General features: G+C 35.0%; 1 protein-coding gene across 3 annotated transcripts in view; it reads left to right on the forward strand.

Annotated features, from left to right (window-relative positions):
* Nucleotides 1-24,171, forward strand: part of LMBR1 (limb development membrane protein 1) — a 161,135-nt gene that overhangs the window by 131,957 nt on the left and 5,007 nt on the right. For all 3 annotated transcript variants that reach the window (XM_074193271.1, XM_074193273.1, XM_074193272.1), the window contains 5 exons: nucleotides 2,404-2,480; nucleotides 3,000-3,077; nucleotides 8,648-8,721; nucleotides 8,968-9,058; nucleotides 10,351-10,417. In XM_074193271.1, coding sequence (XP_074049372.1) covers nucleotides 2,404-2,480; nucleotides 3,000-3,077; nucleotides 8,648-8,721; nucleotides 8,968-9,058; nucleotides 10,351-10,417 — 387 coding nt within the window. The remainder of the gene's footprint in view (nucleotides 1-2,403; nucleotides 2,481-2,999; nucleotides 3,078-8,647; nucleotides 8,722-8,967; nucleotides 9,059-10,350; nucleotides 10,418-24,171) is intronic.

The raw sequence follows: 24,171 nt of genomic DNA on the forward strand, positions 1-24,171 counted from the left end.
AACATTTTTCTCCCTTCCCTCCTCCTTCCCCTCCCCCTAACAAAGTAATTTAATATAGGCTATATGTATAACTATGGTAAACATAGATCCATATTAATCATTCAATTCCCTACTGTTAACCCTCCTCTTCATTCTTTTTTTAAATTTATTTTTATTAAAGATATTATTTGAGTTTTACAATTTTCCCCCCAATCTTACTTCTTACTTCCCTCCCCCCCCCCACGGAAAGCACTCTGTCAGTCTTTACTTTGTTTCCATGTTGTACCTTGATCCAAATTGGGTGTGATGAGAGAGAAATCATATCCTTAAAGAAGAGACAAGAAGTCTAAGAGGTAACAAGATCAGACAATAACATGTCTGTTTTTTTCTAAATTAAAGGGAATAGTCCTTGCACTTTGTTCAAACTCCACAGCTCCTTATCTGGATGCAGATGGCACTCTCCTTTGCAGACAGCCCAAAATTGTTCCTGATTGTTGGACTGATGGAATGAGTGAGTCCTTCAAGGTTGATCATCACCCCCATGTTGCTGTTAGGGTGTACAGTGTTTTTCTGGTTCTGCTCATTTCACTCAGCATCAGTTCATGCAAATCCCTCCAGGCTTCCCTGAAATCCCATCCCTTCTGGTTTCTAATAGAACAATAGTATTCCATGACATACATATACCACAGTTTGCTAAGCCATTCACCAATTGAAGGGCAGTGACTTGATTTCCAATTCTTTGCCACCAGAAACAGGGCTGCTATAAATATTTTTGTACAAGCCTCCTCTCTATTCTAACCTGTTGCCAAAGCCTGGAGATTTTATTTTCACAAATCTCTCAAATATATACCCTACAATCCTGTAATTCCTCATCACTTCCTACTGGTGGGTCAGCCTGCCTCAGATTCCTTCCCTCCCCATTCCCTTCAGGTACAAAGGGACTTTCCTCATTTCCAGGGGACTGCCTGTCACCTCCAGATGTCCTCAGTTAAAAGGCCACCTAGGAAAAGCCTTTCCTGACCTCCCAAAATTCTCATCTTTATCCTGCACGGAACTTACTTATCCATCTCCATCTCCATTTTCTTTTTTTTTAATTTATTTTTATTAAAGATATTATTTGAGTTTTACAATTCCCCCCCATCTTACTCCCCCCCCCCCCCCCCCATGGAAAGCAATCTGTCAGTCTTTACTTTGATCCAAATTGGGTGTGATGAAATCATCTCCATTTTCTTGTCTTCCACAAGGGATTATGAGCACTTTGAGGGCTGAGACTATATTTTGCTTTTTTTTTTGTTTTGTTTTTTTAATATCCCCAAGCACTTAGCCCAGCATATGGCACATAATGTTTATTGACTAGACTGAACTGAAGTCCTTTCTTTGGCCAGAGGAGACAGATAAAGGAAATCACTTTTCCTTAATTCTTGCTTAAGTCTTAGGTTGTAATTGTCCTTTTCTCTGCTAGAATACCCTAGTTGAGGGGTTTTCCTTGGTGGGGAGGAGTAGAAAGGGGAGACTATTCATCCAAAAACCACAGTTATATCCCAATAATTTGCCAGTAACTTTGAAATTCTGTCTCCGTCTATATGAAACATAGTACTTTTCTTTCCATAAGTGTTTTTTAATAAAGGATTTTCATTAAAGCTCTGTATTCATGGGTCTATTTTAGGGAAATTATGATATAAAATATTTTGGGGATGAGAATGGACTATTTTCTTAATTATTGCTCTTCTATTAATTTGTTAAGGTAAGATTAAAATTTATTCAACTGAAAAGCTATTGTGTTTGGTTTGTCCTAAGTTGTTTTTGGTGAAAGAATGATATTTTCAGGTGTAATATGGGTTAGCTCATCTTTTACAGTTGGTTAAAAACTGACTTGCCAGACTTCATGAAAAGGAATGAGTTTCTTTAGTCAAGAAGAAGCAGAATAGCTCAGAGTCAGTTTATGTGAGTTGAGAGGGGAAAAGTTGCAGATGACTAGCAAATTTTGGGTCATCTACTCATGCATTAGAGTATACTTCTTTTAGAATCGTAGTTTTTGAGGCAGCCAGGTGGCTCAGTGGATGAAGCACTGGACCTAGAGTCAGGAGGACCTGGGTTCAAATTTGGTCTCAGACACAGACAGCCTATCTGTATGACTTGGGGCCAGTCACTTAACCCCATTGCCTTTGAAAAAAAAATAGAATTGTGGTTTTAAAGGAAATAACTATAGTTGTATTCAAAAATAAGTTTTAAAAGAACCTTCCAACATGTCTTCTGTTGAAAGGGGAAAAAAAGTCTCTGGTTTTTAAGTCCCTGACTTTGCTGGAAGAAAACTGAAGCAATTTCTTTACCTATGGTCATGAAAATTTTAAACTTCAAAGATTAATTATAGGAGAACAATGAAATTGAATTGTTAAATTTCTTTTTCTTTCTTTTCTTGAAAAGAGAGACGAAAAAAGGCTTCAGCATGGGAACGGAATTTAGTATATCCTGCTGTCATGGTCCTTCTTCTTATTGAAACGGTAAGAATTTTGGGAAAAGCACAATATTATTTATTTTCAGATTGACTCTAAAATGAAGTGTAGTAACTAGCTTTTAAGTAAAAGTATAACTGTCTAGAAATCTTGTCAATCCAAAGGTCTTCCCACCTTTGAGTCTGAATGTATCTAAGCTTATTCAGCTTACCCCCCCCCCCCAAACTAGCCTTTGATAGCAAGATCCCACAAACCCACAGTGTAGGTATAGCCTCATGTAATCTACAAGATGACCCTTTTCCTCCTTTGGTTACCAGAAAAAGAAGCTGAGGTTTTCCTTAACAAGCAGATCTTTTGGAGCTTCAGGTTTCTTCATTTGTAATGCATATACTATATATCTGCCAGCTATCTCAAAGAATTCTGCTTAATATATTGCTTAACTAAAGTTTTATTTATTATTATATGTGGGTTAGAAAGTTCAGTAGAATCAACTGTCTTGCCTTAAAATAAAAATGAGCTTTCTTAAAGAGTGATACCCACATTTAGCATCCTCCTTGTTCTTTCCAGTCCATTTCAGTCCTGCTGGTTGCCTGCAACATTCTTTGCCTCTTGGTTGATGAAACTGCAATGCCAAAGGGATCGAGGGTAAAGTAAAACTTCACTACCCCTTCCTTTTTCAAATGTTCCTGTGTTTGTCCGTGGAATATTTCAAATAGTAAATCTAAAAGTTTTCATTTATTTAACATTTTACATAATTTATTAAGAATCTGATATATTTTTCTTTGTGCAAAAACCCCCAAACCTTTCAAAGACTGTGTTGATGATTATCATCTCCTTTTTCAATTTAGTTTTTATTAGAATGGTAGGTAAAATTTTTACTCACATATATAGCTTAAATTTAGATATAAAATCTAGAAGTTACCTTAACATTTTAAAAAACTTAATTTTTTAAAGAAAATACCAGTCTTTCAAAATGTTGAAATAAATTAAATTTTCATAAGATCCAAATATTTAGCTTAAAGGGAGACATGCTTAGGAAAAGTTTAGTCTCCTGTTTTTTATTAAACTGAATAGGAAAACACACTTATTTCAGGGAAATGAATGTACCTTTTTTTAGGGAGTAACTTTTTTTCTGTGAGAGTTTAAATATATTCATACATTTAGCTTATTTGAAGATCTCCTTTTAGAAGGACCTATGATCTCAATGATTTCAATATTCTCTCTAAGGATCTAGATTATAATCCATTCCTGCCCATCTTGTGCTGCTCTATCCATGTCCTCCTGTAAATTCTACCTAGTGTACTGGGGGTGGGGGGTGGGGGGGGGAAGGCTTCCTTACTTTCTCCTAATGTGAGAACAAGTCGACTGTCTAATTGTTATCCTTTGACTTTTCTGTGAGATCATCCCATCATCCATCTTTCATTTCCTTGATGACTTTCTAGTTCTTCCTCATTTCTTAATTGTTATATATTGCTGCTTGCTCCCATGCAAAATGTATCCCTCTATTGCTCTGTGTGATATTTTAATTTCTTAGAGACCAAAATGTTTCAGGCTTACAACTCTGCAATAAATTAATCTTTAATTATCAGTCTCTATAAGATTTTACAAATCAGTGTCTAAAGTTTTGCTTTAGCATATACCTTTGCTTGGCAAATGTGTCCGGTATTTGCTGACATTTTGGACATGGACAATAATAAATTATACAGATTTAATTAATAAAAAAAAATCAGTAACCATTATAAAAAAGACCAAAAGAACCCCCAAAATGTCCTTCCTATATTTGACCAATTTTCATTTTTGGTAACTTTCAATAGTTGTTTTAAATAGTTGTTTAATGGCAGGCCATATATCTTCCTCATTTTTATTTTTCTAATTTTACATTTATTTTGATCTTGGATATAGCTAATTGAATTCTGACTACATAGTTAGTTGATTTGGGAATGAAGTCCACATATAATGAATCATTTCCTTTCCACTAATATATAATTTGTTTCAATTTTAAATATTATTTTGTACTATAGCCAATATTTCTTGATTTTTTTATTCATAGTATATAATAGCAAGAATGATAATAATAATGCACTAGAAGGCATGTATATGGTGTTTTAAGGTTTGAAAAGTGTTTTATAAATATTATTTTATTCTTATGCTAACAACAAACTTGGGAAGTAGGTGATATTATCACCTCCATTTTACAAATGAGGAAACTTAGAGAGGGCATGTGACCTACCCAGGATCCCAGAACTAGAGAAGTGTCTGAAACCAGACTTGGACTTTGGTCTTTCTGACTCCAGGTCCAGCACCTTACTCACTGCTCCATCCAATTGCTTCTGTAAGCTTGAGGTACTGGGTAGTTTACAAGTCTCATTCTTTTTTCCAAAATTCACTCTCTCTCTCTCTCTCTCTCTCTCTCTCTCTCTCTCACACACACACACACACACACACACACACACACACACACACACACACGCGCGTGCGCGCGCAGTTGTCATCTATTTCAACCTTTGCAATGAATTCATCAAGGAATAAAACATGTTGATTTAATTTGAAAAGTCTTATTTAGTTCTTGGTATAATTTATCTACCTCTTCATCTTCTGCAACATATGTTGTTATATAAGCTGCTATTGTTTTCATGCTGACCTTTTCACAAATATTTATTATGAGCACTGCTGTAAAGTTGACTAAATATCCCATGAAATGATGGGTACATGATGAAATTAATTCTGCCAGTTTCCTTATTTACCTCGGCTAGGAACTGCAACGTGCCACCTTCCATTAACTTTTAAAAAATATCCATTATTGATGAGTTCCCTTTCTTGAAGATGTAAGTTTCTTTTTTTCTTTTTTTAATTAAAGATTTTATTTATTTTGAGTTTCAGTTTTTCCTCTAATCTTACTTCCCTCCCCCACCCCCCCCACAGAAAGCAATTTGTCAGTCCTTACATTGTTTCCATGTTGTACATTGATCCAAATTGAGTGTGATGAGAGAGAAATCATATCCTTAAGGAAGAAACATAAAGTATAACAGATAGCAAGATCAGACAATAAGATAATCAGGTTTTTTTTTCTAAATTAAAGGAAATAGCCCTTGGTCTTTGTTCAAAGTCCATGGTTCTTTTATCTGGATACAGATGGCACTCTCCTTTGCAGACAGCCCAAAATTATCCCTGATTGTTGCGCTGATGGAATGAGTGAGTCCTTCAAGGTTGATCATCACCCCCATGTTGCTGTTAGGGTGTACAGTGTTTTTCTGGTTCTGTTCATCTCACTCAGCATCAGTTCATGCAAATCCTTCCAGGCTTTCCTGAAATCCTGTCCCTCCTGTTTTCTAATAGAACAATAGTGTTCCATGGCATACATATACCACAGTTTGCTAAGCCATTCCCCAGTTGAAGGACATTTACTTGATTTCCAATTCTTTGCCACCACAAGCAGGGCTGCTATAAATATTTTTGTATACAAGTGATGTTTTTACCCTTTTTCATCATCTTTTCAGGGTATAGACCCAGTAGTGGTATTGCTGAATCAAAGGGTATGCACATTTTTGTTGCCCTTTGGGCGTAGTAGTTCCAAATTGAAGATGTGAGTTTCTTGAGGACAGACACTATTTGTTGTTATTTCCTAGTATTTATCATAATGTTTCAAGTATAGTAGGTTCCCAATAAATATTTTTTTAAAACAAATTTAGTTGTTAAAAGTTCTCCATCCCTGTAAGTGTTGTCTTCTTTGTATTATAACACCTTTTTGCTGTTGGTTCTCTCAGGCTTCACTTAGAGAGAGGCAGCAACACAGTACCCAGTGAATGTCACACACAGCATGTGCTCAAGGAATGCTTGCTGAATGGAGGGACTGAGTTGACACATCAGTAGCTGTTTTAGATGGAAGTTATAAGCAAGTATTGAGTTGGATCTAGAATTAAGTAGGAGGAAGAGAGCTAGGTTGCATTTGGGAAATTTATACCTCAATTTTTTTTTAAACAACTTAAGAATTCTCTATAAAACAAAAGGCCCATTTTATAAATATGTTTTTTTCTGCCATTTTTCCTAGCCTGCAAATCAGAGAATATCAATCTACAAAGAGCTAAAATTGTAGGTTAGTGGAGAATGTAATGTAATGGAGAATGTAATCTTCAGCACATTACCAGTGATGTGTGCAAACAGTGCCAAAAGAATACCAAAGAGAGAAGTAAAATCCTGAAGGATTGCAGGTGGGGACAGTCTGTAGACTGCACTGATACCCTACCGAACATTAAGAGGCCCAGAGGATGGCCCCATGATTTGGGCTAGATACATCACCTTTGGGCTAGAAGGCAGGCATCTGTCTAATGAGAGTGACAGATGCTTAGCGGTCAGGAACATTTGAGAAAGTCCCCTCAGCATAAAGGTCATGGGTCCAGTGAATCACTGAAGAAAAATGGTCATAAGAACAAACTCACTCCTCTTCAGGCCTTTTCCTTGACTTGGTCATAATTCAGTTCAGCTCAGTAAGAAGTCATTGTGTTCCTACTGTGGGCCTGGCCCTAAGCTGGATTCTGATGACCCAGCATGCCTCCTGTCTTTAAGGACCTTATGTCCTTGTAGGTGGGGAGAATTAGAAAGAGGAATATGTAAAGAGGCAAGTCAGATGAAAATGTCTAAATGGTAAATACAGAGGGGTAGAGTCGGTGAAATCTGGAAGGGCCTCATGTAGGAGGCTGCACTGTGAAAGGAATTGGCAGTGGAGAAAAAGGAGGTCATGTTCAGATGGAGAGGGCAGGACAGTCCAAAGGTGGGATGTGGACTGCTGTATGAGGGAGAGGTCCTAGGAACACATCAGTCAGAGTGTAAAGAGCTTTCTGTGCCAAAATTAGGTTTGTATTTTGTTTTAGAGGCAAGAAGAAGCTACTGACGCTGCTTGATCAGGAGAGGGACATTGACTTGTGCTGTGGGAATTATGAAATGTTCCTTTCCCAGTCAGCTTCCCAAAATTCCTTCTCGTCCTCCCTGGATTGATTAGAGGAGAGCTGATGGATTATTCATAGTTCTTGCAATGGTTATTATTCCTTGCTTCTTAACTAAATCTGAATTTTGTATTTGTGTACAAGTGTGATATATATTTGATTGCCTATATGTAACATTTAAATGTTTTACACTGTTATTATCTTAAATTGAAACGTATGTTTCAAACACTTTTATTCCTTTCTCCTCCCATATGATTGTTGCATTAAAATTTCATATGGTCCCTCTTTTATTCATTACCCAGAATTGTTATACTTTCAAATTTCATTTCTAGGTGCTTTAAAAAACACCTTATAATAATAAAAAACAGACCATGAGCTATTTTTGATAGCTCACAAATAAGTTAATTTCTTGGTATAGAAATTTTCTTGTACAATCAGTCCTTTTTGTTAGTCACAAAAAATAATTCTCGTTTGCAGAATGAATTGATTCTGTAGTTTTCCCCATTTTTTGAGTTGAATTCTTTTTGATAGACTGCTCTAAATTATTTATAATATTGGTCTTGTTTTGGGGGGTTTTTCTTGTCAAGGACCTAAGCGCCCCTCCCCTTTTAAATTCTAGATTAAGATTGAAGAATTCATCAGATCTTTGAGGTATTCATAGTGTATTTTCTAAATAATTAGGGCAGTCAGATATATCCTTTTTTTTATTAGCTTTTGATCTGTGTCCCAAGAAAGCTTTGGGGAATAGCAAGTTGTTTCTGTCTTTAAAGTATGAGAACAGGGATTGGACATACCAATTCACTTTTGGAGTTTTTCTTCTTGTCACAAAGAAATGTACATGATGCTTCACATTTTAAATTGCATCATTAATCAGACACATTTCAGCATCGGGTGATCATATATTCCATTTTTGTGAGATTATTCTAGTTTTTATAATCTTTTCCCCTCAGGGATTTCTCTTCCCAACCCCAGTTTCCTCTAGAATAGCAATATAACCAGTTTCCTCTCTTACAAGTATGTTAATAGTGAGAATAGCTTACATGATAAGTTAACATATGCTGTGTTAGAAGTAATTCAAAATCTTAAGGAGTCAAATAAAGAAGCCACATTCTAAATGTCATCTTTTCTTTGCCCTTGAAAGTCTAGCTATTCCAAAATTAGTAGTTGTCATTTTTAATAGTCTGATATGTATCAAAGTTATTAAATTTAAGAAAACCGAATGTCTGTACTACTGAAATTTTGAAAGCTTTTTTTTTATTTTCTGTTTTTCTCTAGGGGCCTGGCATTGGAAATGCTTCCCTTTCTACTTTTGGTTTTGTGGGAGCAGCACTTGAAATAATTTTGATTTTGTATCCTTTCTAAAAGTAGGAATTCTGATGTTAACAAGTATTCCGGGACCCTGGTAGTTTATTAAGACCCTTTCCCGGGAAGGGGGAGAAAAGACCAGGTCAGTCCTTCTCAAGCACTCGAAGTGTTTTTTGTTTTGTTTTGTTTTGTTTTGTTTTTCCTTTGGTTCTGAAGGCTTTTGGGAGACTGCTGAGAACCAAAGTGAAACTTGCATTCCTTTGCAGAGTTTTTCTCCTTGATTCTCACAGTTACCTTATGGTGTCCTCCGTCGTCGGCTTCTACAGCCTCCGCTTTTTTGGGAGCTTCACTCCCAGGAAGGATGACACAACCATGACAAAGGTAAGGTAAAGGCCCAGGTGGCCACAGCCGCCCTTTTGCCACCCAAGACATACTGACTGTTTTATTTAGTAATTGCCCTGAATGGCTCATTTACTGTGATCAGTATTTGTTTGTAAGCTGCGCAAACACAAACTGGAAGATTTTCAAAATGCTGAATGAGTGGGAAAAAGGATGTGCTCTGTTTAGTTTGGATGGCATCCATTCACTTGTAAAACGCCTGAAATAGCAGAGCTTGTTAACCAGCTATAGAAAAGCCAGTGAAAGGACTTTTTCCCCCCCAATGAAAACGTATTGCTAATGAGTAACTTTGATTGTGCTAACTGTACTTCAGGAGCTTGTTTGAAATCTGAAGAACTTAGTTGCTACAAGTAGTAGAGACAAAGCATTTCAAATTTGAATAATTAAAATAAGACTAAAGGGTTCTGTTCATTTACTTTTTGCAACCTCAAGTTAATTTGACTTTCTACAATTTGACAGTGGTTTCAAACAAGCAAAATCTTATATGGTGATTCAAACAAAATGGCCAGACATTTTATTAAAGTAGTACTACAAATTGAGAAGAAAAATTAACATTATAACTCACATTTTTTTTCCTGTGTCATATAACATTGTTTTCATTTGATTATTGGAAAGGGTTTTGAGAAAGATTAAAATTAATGCTTTTATTTTGCTAGAACTTTTTGGAAGACAAGTTAGAGCTTTATTAAGAGATGCGTAATAGCTGACTTAACTGACAAAAATAACATTTTCTAATATAAAAATTTATTTTAAAAGTATATATTATTTTAAAAGATAAGATGATAATGATAATAATAATAAACTTGTTATAAATGGACAATTCTTATAATGTAGATAGATTTGTGCCTGTGAATATTTGAATATTTGTTATGTCTTATCACTAGTAAAGAAATGAGAAAGTTAATAGAAATTAATTTAGAAAGTTTGGCGTTATTTGGATTTTTTTGTTATGGATTACATGCAAGTGAATATATAAATTTTTTTCAAATTAACACCTAAAGTTTACTGTCAGTTCCATAAATTATATTCTGTTATATCTTAAGTGATGGCATTTAACATAGTATTTTGAATTATTTTTTTAGGAACTCAGGATGTAATGTTAAATGTATGCTCCAAAAAAAGGGTTTCTCATTGGCTTTGAGAATTATAACATTTCATTAATATGCAAACAAAATATAAAACATAAGATTACAAATTTTCCAGAATTTTAACTAGTGAGTTTTTTTCTTCCAACTCCTATGTAACTATCAATTCTATTTTCTTTCTCAAAACAGATAATTGGAAATTGTGTTTCAATCTTGGTCTTGAGTTCTGCACTCCCTGTGATGTCAAGAACCTTGGGTATGTTTAACTGAAAATTCATTCCACTTTGGAGAACTTTGGCTCACACTTTAACATGTGATCTTTTATTAAGTTTTCTCTTAGGGACTTGATCACTTTCTGAAATGCATCTTTATTTTATTTACTTTAAACTCAATTCTTATATAGATATATTTTAGCCTGCAGGGATCTGGGAATAGTAGGTATAGAACCAGTAACTTTGTAAAGGTAAAATATTTTTCACATAGTGGCGTTGCCTCATCAAATTATATGATCATGATCATATCACATTTTAAATCCTCTACTGAACAAACTGTAGACTTAAAGATTTCTTATTGGAAAGAAAATATAGAATTTTTTAATGTATGTGACAAAAGAATGTATCAGAAATCATAAAGTAAATCCAAAAAACATTAAAATTTAGGGAAATAGATATTTTTAAAATATATTTTACCATTCTAGTCAGTGATTTTTCATGTTAATAGTAGTCTTAATTTTTGGATTTACGGAGATTTTCAATGATCTTTTTAATTAAAGAAAAATTTTCCTCTGTGCACACATAGTTGAACAGGTTTTCTTTTTATCAGCTTATCTTTTCCAAAGCAAAACATGGAATGTTTCCTTCCCAGGTCTTTCACAAAATGCTATTTCTAAATAAAATTTTTCTTTGGTTAAAATAGATTCATTTCTAAAAACCTTTACCTCAGCTTATGAGAATTCATGGAAATGCCATCAGTTGACTAAGATGAATTGATCACTTTAAAACCAATAGCAATATTAAGTTGCCTTAGTTTTAGCTTTTAAAGAATTTCCATTATTTGTGTAAAACTCATCTATCAGGAATAAAATGTAAACTGACCAGACTTTGTCAACTTTGTGGTTTTGCTCACAATTGTTCTGCATAATTTCATCTTTTAATAAAAAAAGTTAAAACTCTGTATAAACATGATAAAGAACTATTCTAAATGCTAATATGGTTTTCTTTTTTCTTTTTTTTCTATTACCTTGGCTCTTAAGCAGAGGGCAGGTCATTGTTTTGACATCTGCCTGGGGTGTGCTTCTCTCTAAAGTGTGGACTAGGTACAGTGTAGTGATTCGAAACCACCTTTGAGTATTCATGTTAGTATGCCTCACAAACAACTTTTGTGGCATCGGGGACGCCGCGCCATCTTAGCACTTGTGTCATTCTTCTCAGCTCTGTAATCGAAGATTAACCGTAGGGGATAATATGAGCGGATTCTATGGAGGAAAAAGTGTGCGTGCTGAGGGCCGTCGCTAATACAGAGAAAACAAATTAATGACAAAACTCACTTTCTGAAGACCCACAAATGACATTCCTGAAGAGTTTGCCATAGAGATAAATAAAAGAAGAAAATAGAAGAAAGGGAAAGAAAGATAGACAATTAAAATGCAGCTAAAGCAGTGCCTGGACCCAGCTGTCCAAACAGGATTAATAGAGCGCATTAGAGTACAGTGAGTCATGGGGCGCTTTGCAAAATATCAACATGCATCGCATTACATGTTATGCCCACTGCCACTGAATAGATGAAAAGAAATAAATACGTTAAACAGATTCATAGAGGCTTTTCACAGTATTAAAAAGCAAGGTTCTAGGCTCAAAGAAAAAAATCCTGGGTTTTAGCATTATGGGAAAGGCAAACTAGAGAAAGTTATCAAGTAATTCACATATTAACCCTTTAGAAATGAGTATTTGAATTTAAGAAGATAAAATGTAGACAGTTGTGGATATTGTACTTAACTTTAATTGAGGATTTTTGTTCATCTAGCTATGATGTTTCCAGAGCAGGGGGTAGAGTGTGTATTTAACAACTGAATATAAAGCTATGGAATTGTTATCTATTTCAGAGCTTCTTCCCAGTAAATCCTAGTCATCAGTGTAGTGTAACTTGCCCCTGTGAAATCAGCTAGCGAGACTAATTTTTTAGAATAAAATATAACTAGTACCTAACATGAGGTTTAGTGAAGAAAATAATAACATTAATTTTCTCTTTTTTCCTTTTAAAACAATAACTTTTAAAATTATAAACAATACTGAAAGGAACTAGGATGTCAGTTGTATTTTAATGGGATAAATGATATATAAAGCAGGTATAGTTTTGCTTCAAAAGTCAAAGTGTTCTGTACTTGCTTTAAAAATATATTAGTAGCTAATGAATGATACATTACAAGAATTATACGATGCAAGTTTTGACTAATTTTACTTAGTGACTCATGTAGCTTGTTTTACTTTTTTTTTAAAGAAAGAAAAAATGTTTCAGTGATAGATTTTTCACATGAAAGTAAATTGGAATTATACAAACATGTATTAGTTTCAGGAACACTGATACTCTTGGTTGAATATTTTCAGTATGTTGAATACATTGTTGAGAATTAAGTTGTGAGGAAAATGTTAACCATATGTGTATTATTATAGATCTAATGAATTATAACTGTGATTTTATAGTCTGTTAAAAAAAACAAAGAAACTTTATTTTTAAATGTCTGTCAGAACTCTTTAAACCTGCTATTTTTAGCTGATTTGGATAAGTTGACATATTTAGATTGAAGATTTTGAAAGTCCTCCAGTTTTTCAAAACACACATTAGACCTTTTTTAACTATATCATTTGCTGTTTGTTTAATTGATTGGTAAATTACCGCAGTAAATTTGAAATATAATTTCCTGTCAGTGTATTACATCTGCCCAAGTTTTTCTAAAATTAAAATATGGTATGTATTTTTTTTGGTATAGTTTTCTGAGGTATAATAAATTCTGACCAAAAAGCATGTTTTGGTTGTTTACATATCCTATATTTTGCTTTAAGGAGAAGAGATATTTAATACTGATGGATACTTTGTAGACTTTATTTCAAAAATCTCCTTTAGCTAAAGGCAAAAAGGAGTCCCAGAAATAGAAATATATAATTTAAATCATATCAAATAGAGATTTGTTGGGGAATCTCCATTGTGTAAAAAAAAATTCATGTGAATACATTTTTAAAAATTATACCTAGATTGTTTAATTATTACTTTGTTGTTTTTTTCTGATATATTTTCCTGCATTTAAGACCCAATTAAATATTGTACATATACTGTTAGACAACAATTCTGTCACTTTCCCAAATGCTCCTTAAATTTGTTTTAATCACCGCCCCACACATTTCTCATCCAATGCCTATACAATCTGTCATCTTCTTACGGGAGATAAAGTGGATTATTCCCCTTTGTTTCCTTTATGAGGGGAGTCTGTTTAAAAACCAGTCTTTTTAGAAAAGGGCTTTATGTGGGCTTTCGTAAATGTATCTCTAAATCTTTCCTTCTCCAGCTCTTTTTTTCTAACACTGGAAGAAATAACACTTTCACAAATACTTTTTAAAATGGAAAATAAAAGTGACCAAACATTTAATTGCTAAATGAAAACCTAACATTTGACTGATAAGAAAGATTTTACTTGGATCCATAATGAAAAATTACTAATAACATAAAAAGTTGTATTTGACTTGTTTGCATACATTAACACTAAACAAATTTAATGTATGATCTAGGTTCTCACTTGCTGATTTTTATTGTTCTTGGTATATGACTAAAAACAATTTTATGTTACACATATATATTTGGGTAGGTATATGTTTATATATATTATATATAAATATATATGTATATATATATGTATATACATATGTGCGCATCTGTGTGTGAGTGTATCTGGATGGTTGTTTAGACTTTTTAAAAAATATTTCCTGAGTGTAGAATCTGAAGGTAAGTATTAGAAGGAATTGCCCTGGGTCTTTAAAAATTGACAGCCTTAAGAATTCTGGACTATTCAGATTTAAGGACATAAAATTGTGCCTGAGAAAATATCAGCAGCACACTAAGGCTGGTTGTCACAATTCAAACAAACTTATTAAAAACCAAGTATAGAGCAAGTACTATGTGTTATTTATGACATAAATATAGCTACAGCCCAGACATTGCTCTCTGAGAGCTTAGGTTCTACAAGGGAATGTATACAAAGATCTGAATGGAGACAAGTGACTGTAGAATTAGGTGCCAAGGAGAGAGGGCTGGTAGGAATGCTAGGGGAGGGTGGGGGGGGTGCTTCCCAGGCTGGTTTGGGTAGTGTCAGGGAGTGCTTCATCTTGGAATTAGCATTTAGATTAGAGGATTGACATGGGGAACTGAAACCCAGAGAGGTATTTCTGGCGCACCCTCTCTAGCTAGTGGGTGCTAAAAACCAAGTTTGAATCAAGAGCCTCTTATTCCTGTGCAGTACACACAATTTGTAGTGTTTATTTTTTCTGATGTGTGTTTTTATTCCTAGTCATTTGAGGGTGGCTTCACTTTATTCCAAATTAATTGTAGTTGGACGGCTTCCATTGCTGGGGCTCACATGCCTAAGGAAGTGGCTGTATTTGATTGTTGTCCCATTGACTTTTGGAAAGAACCTCATCCATGGAGTGGTTGGGGGGACAAACCAAATGGCAGTTAAGGAAGAAACGGTTGGTAAGAAAGTAAAAGTGATGAGGATGAACTTTTCTTTTTAGAAGGTTGGTAGAGATTAAAGTGAGAAAGGACTGATATGTTCAAAGAAACTCATAGAATTCTATTGTTTTTATTTGTGACTGACTTCATGACCCCATTTGGGCTTTCCAAGCCAGATATACTGGAGTGGTTTGCCGTTGCCTTCTCCAGATCATTTTACAGTGAAGGAAATCGAGGCAAACAGGGTCCCACTGCTAATAAGTATCTGAGACCAGATTTGGACTCAAGAAGATGAGTCTTCCCGACTCCAAGCATTTCATTCTATCCACTATACCACAATACCAAGCCATTGTCTCTCATTGAAAAGATCTGGAGATAATGGGAGTGGCCATTAATTGTTTATGAATGTAGCAATTATTATTGTGCTATAAGTAGTGTCAAACTCAAATAAAAATGCATCCCTCTAGATCACATATTGACTTAGAAAAACAATTTAATATTATCTATGTTTTATTTTTAACATTTCTTAATTATGTTTTCATCTGGTTTGGGTTATGCTTGGAGGGGGGGTCAGTAGACTGTTGGACACTTCTGCTCTAAGAGATGGATTCAGAGAAACCTGGGAAGACTTAAGAGATCAAATACAGAGTTAAGGGGGCAAAAGGAGAAAAAATTATGACTACAACATTGAAAAGAAAAAGCTCTGAGAGCCTTAAGAACTCTGATCAGTGTAGTGACCAACCATGATTCCAGAAGACCAGTGATAAGCCAGGCTTCCCATCACTGGGCCAAGAGGCAGTAGACTAGGTTTGCAGAAACAGATGTTTTCAAATATGGCTAATCCACATGCTTCATGGGAGGACTTTGTGGATGGGAAGGAGAAATGGAGGGGTCACTCAGGGCTGGTGATGGTGAAGCCAAAAAGAACAGAAAAGGAGAAGAAAAAGATAAGAACATTAATGAAATAGTATTGAAATTGCACAGAAGAGAAGGGACAAAGTACAGAGGCTGAGATAAAACAGGAAAACATTAAATCTGAGGTATTGATTAGCTATTTCTAAAACACTCTGTATGTGATAGAGGTTTGCATTGATTCCCCATTACAACCTGGAGCAAATAAAAAACACTATTGGGTGTTCAAAGTCCCCCTAGCCAGCCTCCTCCTTTTACCTTCCTCCCTGATCCAGTGATGCTGCCTCCTGGCGGTCCACAAACACAGCCCCAACACTCTCTCTGGCTTCATCCACATCCGCAACACTCTTCCTCCTCTGGTCCAACTGCTGACCCTCCTGGCTTCTTTTACATGTCTTTTACTGGATGCCTTCCCGAGCCAGTGGCAGTAGATGGCACTGAGGGTAGAGTCAGGGAGATGTGGGTTCAAGTCCATCCTTGCACACTTATTAGCTGTGAGGCACTGGGCAAATCATGTCTGCACTGTTGGCCTCAGTTTCCTCATCTGTAAAAATGGTGATACAGGCCTTCACTTGCTGGGTCCTTGCGAGGTCAGATGAGAGGTTGATAAAGCACTTGGCGCAGTGTGTGTGTGTGTGTGTGTGTGTGTGTGTGTGTGTGTGTGTGTGTGTGTGTGTGTTACACAGTGGGTGCTGCATAAATGCTTGTTCCTTCCTCCTGAGCCCTTTCCACTTACACCTTCCCTCAGGTCATTCTGTCCTCTGCACCTGCACCTGCATCTGTCCCTCTGAGGACCATGACTTTGTTTTGTCTCTTTTTTCTAACCCTTGTACTAGGCACAGTGACACAGAGTAGGTACTTAATAAGAGTTTGATGGTTGATACATATAAACTTGTTTTGTGTTCAGTGTTCATTGTTTAAGATAATGAACAGTTAAATGCAAAGAACAGTTTTAAAGAAGAATTTGGCAATGAAGAATTTTAATAATGGGAGACTTATATAGATGATAGTGTGAGTAGGAAGTAGAGTCAAAGAATTTTTTCTTTGTTTGGAGATCTTTTTTTGTGGGTTGGAAAAGGAGCCTCAATTTGAGGGGAAAGATTAGAGACCTTTCCCATGGTATAACTAGAAGCCTTTAACAAAAGAGGAAGGCTACCTTTTCCTCTAGACTAGAAGAGAAAGGAAAAGATAATAGATGGTTTCAGACATTTTAGAAGAATTGAGAAATTGAGATCACAAAATCTTGAATGATGTGAATCCAGTCTTTTTTTAGTAAAATACTGGTCAAAGTCATGTACTGAGAAGTAAAGTGAAATAGGGATTTGAGGAGAGAAAAAAGTTTGAAATAGTAATTTTGGAAACTGATCCTAAGAGAGGAATAAAAGCATTGTTATTCAATATCAGTGAACCTTTTGAGATGAGATAGCATCAGTTTGTAGTGGATCAGTCACCACTGATTTGGTGGCTAGCAGTTAATGCTAATGTTAATGTTCTGCTGTTTAGTATTTAATAATGCTATCCTCATGGAGTAATAATATATTAACCAATTTTAGAAGTTAGCAAGGTGGGATTGGAGAGAGCAAGGCAATCCTTAAATTTGTCTGCATCATGACTGTTTTAGAAATAACTTGCATTTTTCACTTGAAAAGAATTTCTAGAAGGATTACTCTGGAAAGTCTCTATGGAAGTAATTTTGTTAGGCCCCAAACTGTAAAAATGTAGAGATCAGAACCGGAAATTAAGATATTTTTGCCAAAAATAATTACAGATCTTGAGTTTGCTTTGAGTTAAACTGTCATAAGAAATGGTAAAAATGAAACAGTTTTTACTGTATTACTTTACCCTTATTTCACCAGTAATGGTTTGGAGCTATTATAATTACACATAGTGTTGTCTCTTTATCTTTTTTCTAAATATTTTGAACTCTGCTCTAATTATGACTAGACATAAGCATCTGATTCTGAAATGATAAACTTGTCAATAATCAATTGTTTCTAGAGTCACTAATTCTTTATTGTGATGATAATTAATACTTGCCATTTTTAATATTTTCCAACTTTTTTTTTAGTTTGTTTTTTTTTTTTGCAAGGCAAATGGGGTTAAGTGGCTTGCCCAAGGCCACACAGCTAGGTAATTATTAAGTGTTTGAGACTGGATTTGAACTCAGGTACTACTGACTTCAGGGCCGTTGCTCTATTCACTGTGCCACTTAGCCGCCCCTCCAACTTTCTTCTTGAATTAAAGTATTTGTGATATACTGAAGTGAGTCATTTAATTGTAGTTTTCAAGAACTTAAGCTCATTAATTTCTTAGACCTGAAACCTTCTTTTCAATGTATTCTTTACAGCCCTCTCTGGTGTTCATTTTCACAATGAAGCCAGCAAGTATCAAGTTTATATATTGATTTGATTTTGGTGTATTTGTAAATTCTTAATTTTCACCCCTTCTTTAATTACTGCTACACATATTGGCACATGATTGCAGTTATTTTTACAGTAGTCTTTTTGTGTATGCTTTTCATATACTACAAAGTGAGAGGTCCAAGTACCCCATAAAATAAAATTTGTATTGTATTTGAACATAATGAAATTGGCAATTACCAGCTCCTTGATTTACTTCTCCAAGGAGAAAGTGTGAACCTTTCTTCTATTTATTTTGAACTTCTTTTTGTCTTTTAGTGTGGTTATTTACCTTTTGTCTGTGCAAGTAGCTGAGCCTCCCAGTTATATTTTCAAGTCCTCATAGGAGTTGCATGATGGCCATTATGTGCTTGGTTCTTAGCTTCTCCCTTCCCTTTCCTCTTCTTTCTATTGTTCAGATCACTGTAACACAGAGTGAATAAAATTTGAGGTTCCTTTCTCTCCTCTTCCCCATATCAGAGCTTAGATATGTGAATATCCTTTTAAACTAAAACATATATTCTCCTGGTCCCACCTATTGGAATTGATTGATTGTATTAACAAGAGTGTAAGTCAGGGCTGCTAGGTGGCATAGTGGATAAAGCACCGGCCCTTGGAGTCAGGAGTACCTGGGTTCAAATCCAGTCTCAGACATGTAATAATTACCTAGCTGTGTGGCCTTGGGCAAGCCACTTAACCCTGTTTGCCTTGCAAAAAACTAAAAACAACACAACAACAACAACAACAAAAACAAGAGTATAAGTCAAGAAAGTAAAAAATGGGTTCTGCTTAGGATAGTGCTTAGAAATAGGCGGAGAGATAGTATTCTATCTATACTACAGTAAATTTTATGATATCTAACTTAAGGAATTTTGATCATTTTCTCTTGTGAGGCTCACAAGCTGTATTGACCATTACAATGTATGGTATTCAAGAGACTGATTTTTATTCATTTTTTGGGGGGGGATAATAAGGTAATTATTAGACAACTACTAGCATTTCATATATATATATATATATATATATATATATTTTTTTTTTTTTTTTTTTTTGCAAGGCAATCAGGGTTAAGTGGCTTGCCCAAGGCCACACAGCTAGGTAATTATTAAATGTCTGAGACTGGATTTGAACCCAGGTACTCCTGACTCCAGGGCCGGTGCTTTATCCACTGCACCACCTAGCCGCTCCATTTTTTATATTTAAAAAAATACCAAATATTACCATTTATAGATATTGATATCACATTTTAGCAATCATTTTATAAAGAATGGGGGACAGAAGTTTGTTTTATATTTTCCATATGAAGCATATTGAGAATAGTCTCTGAATTCAAGTGGGAAGGAGTAAAATATTGGAAAGGGATAAGGATAGCATTATTGGATACTTAAAAAGCAGAACATTAATAATAAGAAATTCATAAGAATTATGTAGCTTTTCCTAAGGAATAGTAATCAGAGTAAATAAAGTTTTAGGGTAATTATTACATTGTATGTTTGTATTTTTGAAGTTAGAAATACTTTCACATTGACCTTGAAAAATCTAAATTTCATACCAAAATTGGTTGTTATGGAAATAACAAATATCACAGGTTGTGCTCTAAGGATAGAAACATCTCCAAGAATACTGGTTGCTAAAAGAGTCAGGAGTCATGGCAAAGCATAGACCAATTAAGGAGATTATTAATAACATCATTCCAATGAAGAAGAAAAAAGCCACCAGCATATGAAAAAGTATTCATTGGAGGGGGAAATGTCCCATATTGAGAGTACTCCTCCTTGATAAAATAAGAAGTTCTGACATCCTCAAACTCTTCTCTGCCTATCCCCCGCCAAAAAATACATGCCCAAATTGAGAAATGATCCTGGTACCATATATTAACTGAATCTTATTTTTGAGAGATTTGGCGATTAAAAAGAAACCTTAATGCAGCCTTTTTGGTGAAATCTAATTTAGCCTATGCATAAACTTATATGTTCACTTACTAATATTTTTTAAAAATGTTTTATTGATGCATTTTGTCTTTATATCATTGTCTCATTTGCCATTATCCTCTGGGCAGAATTTTCTTTAGAATACAGTTAAACATGGAGCTATCACCTAAGCTTAAAATAACACATCAAATTGAATTCTGGTGTAGCAGAACCAATCAAAAAAGGTGGAATGAAACCCTTTTCCATCCTGGGACAGTGGAGGAGGTTGGTATGTCCCATAAACCTAGACTAGGCCCACGCTTACTGTGTCAGCAGCTAGTCTTATGGGCAGTTCAGCACCAGGAGCCTCAGGAGCATTCAGCCCATAGAGGGGAAGGGGCTGGGGCAACTGGTCAGATGTAGATTTCAGAGGATCTTTTGCTGGGCCTGGGTACAGAACTCGGCTTCACCATCCACACACAATGCTGTCTGAGAGATAAGAGGAGCTTGTGGTGGCGGGGGGTCTAAGGGACATATTCATGCATTCCAGAAGAATGCTTCTGGTCACTCACAGATCAGCTTACAGGCCAGGAGAGCAGTGACCGCAACTCTCCTTAAATCACATCATCCTGGAAGCACAAAAAACTTGTAAGAAAACCATAGCTGTGAAAGCAGCAGCATGAAAGGCCTGAAGCATGGGATAGTGCTCCCTTCACATCTGAACCTAACTTTAACATAAAGTGAAGAATCAAAAAATGGGCTGGAAAAATGAACAAACACCAAAAGAAGAACCTGACCATAGAAAGTTCCTGATGAGAGGGAAAAATAAGACACAAACCCAGAAGACAGAAACTAAATAAAAAACAGCCATATACAAAGCTTCAAAGAAAAGTGTGAATTTGTCAAAAGCCTAAAACGAATTCTTAGAAGAGCTTAAAAATGATTTTAAAATTCAAAGAGGAGTGAGGCAAATTTGTGATAAGAGAGTAATGCAAGAAAATCATGAGAAGAAGGGCAAAGGTAAAGGAGGAACAAGAAAAACACTGAAAGAAATAATCCCTTAAAAACAGAATTGACCAAATGGAAAAAGATTTCACTGAAGAAAATAATCTATTTTTTTTTAGGTTTTTGCAAGGCAAATGGGGTTAAATGGCTCGTCCAAGGCCACACAGCTAGATAATTATTAAGTGTCTGAGGCTGGATTTTGAACTCAGGTATTCCTGACTCCAGGGCCAGTGCTCTATCCACTATGCCACCTAGCCGCCCCAAGAAAATAATTTATTAAATGTTATAATTGAGCAATTGGAAACTAATAACTCAATGCAATATCAAGAGACAATAAAACAAAATAAAAAAGAATAAGAAAAAAAAGAAAATTGGAAATATTAGAAAAACAACTGACCAGGAAAATAGATCAAGGAGAGATAATTTTTTTTTATTTTTTTTCAGGTTTTTGCAAGGCATATGGGATTAAGTGGCTTGCCCAAGGCCACATAGCTAGGTAATTAGGAAGTGTCTGAGACCTGATTTGAACCCAGATACTCCTGACTCCAAGGCCGGTGCTTTATCCACTACACCACCTGCAGCCGCCCAAGGAGAGATAATTTAAAAATTATCATGGTACCCGAAAAGCATCATCAAAAAAAGAACCTAGGCATTATATTTCAAGAAATTATCAAAGAAAACTATCCTGATATCTTTCAGAGGGCAAAATAAAAATTGAAAGACTCACTCGATCACCCTCTGAAATGAAAACTCTTAGGAATAGTCTAGATAAATTTCAAGACTTCTAGATCAAGGAGAAAGTATTACAAACAACAAGAAAAAGATTTAGCAGCTTCTACCTTAAAGGTCTAGAGGACTTGGCATGTGATATTCATCATAGAGGACAAAGGAACTGGAATTACAATTAAGAATAATAACCAAAACTGAGAATAATCCTTCAGGAGGAAAAAAATAAATAATTAATGAAATAGAGATCTTTAAAGCAGACCTGAAAAGACTGGAATTGAATAGAAAATTTGACTTTCAAATACAAGGGTAAAATCCAAGAAAAGCATAAAAAAGGTAAACATGAAAGAGAAATCATAATGGATTCAATAAGATTTAACTGTTTCCACTCTTACATGGGAAGATGATATTCACAGCTCCTAAGAACCAGCTTAAAGGAATATACATAGATAGAAGTCATGGATGTGAGTTGATTGTAATGGGATGATTTTTTAAAAAAAATAAATTAAGGAGTGAGAAAGAGGGATGCCAGAGGGAAGAGAGAGGTAGAATGGGGGCAAATTATGTCAATAAAAGAGGTATGAAATGAAAATTTTTTTACAGTGGAGAAGATGTGGCAAAGAAGGGAATGACAGGCATCACTTTTACCTTACTCTGTTAGAATTGACTCAAAGAAGATACCATCTGCACTCAAATGAGAATAGCAATCTGTCTTGCTCTACAGGAAAATATGAGGGGAAGGGAACTTAGAAACTTGATTTCTGCCAATTACTTTCCAAAGGGAGTCTTCCCCCCAACAATTAGCATTTGCCAAATACTGGGCTGCTCTTGTTGATGATACATGTGTTTAGTATAGCTAGACTGTTCCATTGATCTACTTATTCTTTTTTTTTTTTCCCTGAGAAATAACAAATTGCTTAGAAATTGCCTGGTGATTTTATGCCTCTTTCATTCATAGTTTTTCCCCTTTTCTTGAAGTTTTTCCAAAGAAATTTTGCATTTTTCTGATCCTAATAAAGTACCATTTTTGTAATTTTATCATTTCTTCATATTCTTAATGGCTTGAGGACATAGGAGAACATTTTGCATTTCTCATTGTAATCTCTTCTATTGCAAATTAAGTAAAAGTTTAAAGTAGGTTTTAAAAGCACCATGTCCCCCCACTCCATCAAAAATAGAAATCTCAGGGCGGCTAGGTGGCATAGTGGATAAAGCACCGGCCCTGGAGTCAGGAGTACCTGGGTTCAAATCTGGTCTCAGACACTTAACTACCTAGCTGTGTGGCCTTGGGCAAGCCACTTAACCCCGTTTGACTTACAAAAAAAAAATAGGAATCTTCCAGTTTTTGTTTTCAGCTAATGAAATGATTAGCAGGGAAACTTACAAGAAATCTAGTAATAGCAAAGTCCTTAAATGTCTCCTAAAAAGACATATTCTTGCTAAAATAAGAGTAATGATTTTTGAGAACAAGTAGATATAACAATTTTGAGGTCATAAACACTTAAATATTTAAACTATTCTTAAAATTTGCAGAGGAAAGTAAGTCCATGACTAAGTTTTGCCAAAGAATTTTTGATTTATAAATTGGTTTGTCAAAGGTTGGAGTATGTTCTTTGCAGAAATCAGAAATTCTGAAAAGTAGTTATTTGAGGGCAACTTTTTATCAAATTGTGGAAATGAATTTATGACCAGTTTATTTGCAATTGTAATGCACTGGAAATGATTTATTAGTCATGTTTTAATGAGCATTTTATAGTATCAGACTATGCAGATCATATCTGAACTTCTTTGCTAGTTATGAACATGAATGTGCTTGTTGAAAGTCAAAGTTGACTCAGGTGAGTTTCAGACATAAATTCTGTTGACTTCTTGTATTGTGGATGAAATAACAAGATCTTATTTAAATGAAAAGTATTATTCTACATATTCTTTCTTTATAGATTAGAATAGAGGAGTGATTGTCATTCATGGAATTGTATGTACAATGTATTTGAGCAAGATGGAGAAGAAATGATTGTTGTTTCTGTAGTAGAAGAGTGTTTATCTTATTGTTGGCCAGACCCTCTGAGGTCACTCTGACTTTAGGGTTAAGTACTGCAGCTAAATAGACATTTCCTGATTCAGATTTGTTATTCATCATGGTTTTCTCTTGTTCTTTTATAGACATGCACTTTTGTAAAGAGAAAGTGTGTAGTTTTATACTATTAACTTAAGTTCATTTAAAATGCAATGCCATAATTTATGTTAATTTTCTATTGCAGTATAGGTTTTGGAGTACTGATTTTAAGTGTATTTTACTTTTTTAAAAATTTTGAATTAAGCTTTTAGTTTTTTAGCCCTTG

The sequence above is a fragment of the Macrotis lagotis genome, chromosome 7, assembly GCF_037893015.1.
Source record: "Macrotis lagotis isolate mMagLag1 chromosome 7, bilby.v1.9.chrom.fasta, whole genome shotgun sequence".
Taxonomy (NCBI): domain Eukaryota; kingdom Metazoa; phylum Chordata; class Mammalia; order Peramelemorphia; family Peramelidae; genus Macrotis; species Macrotis lagotis.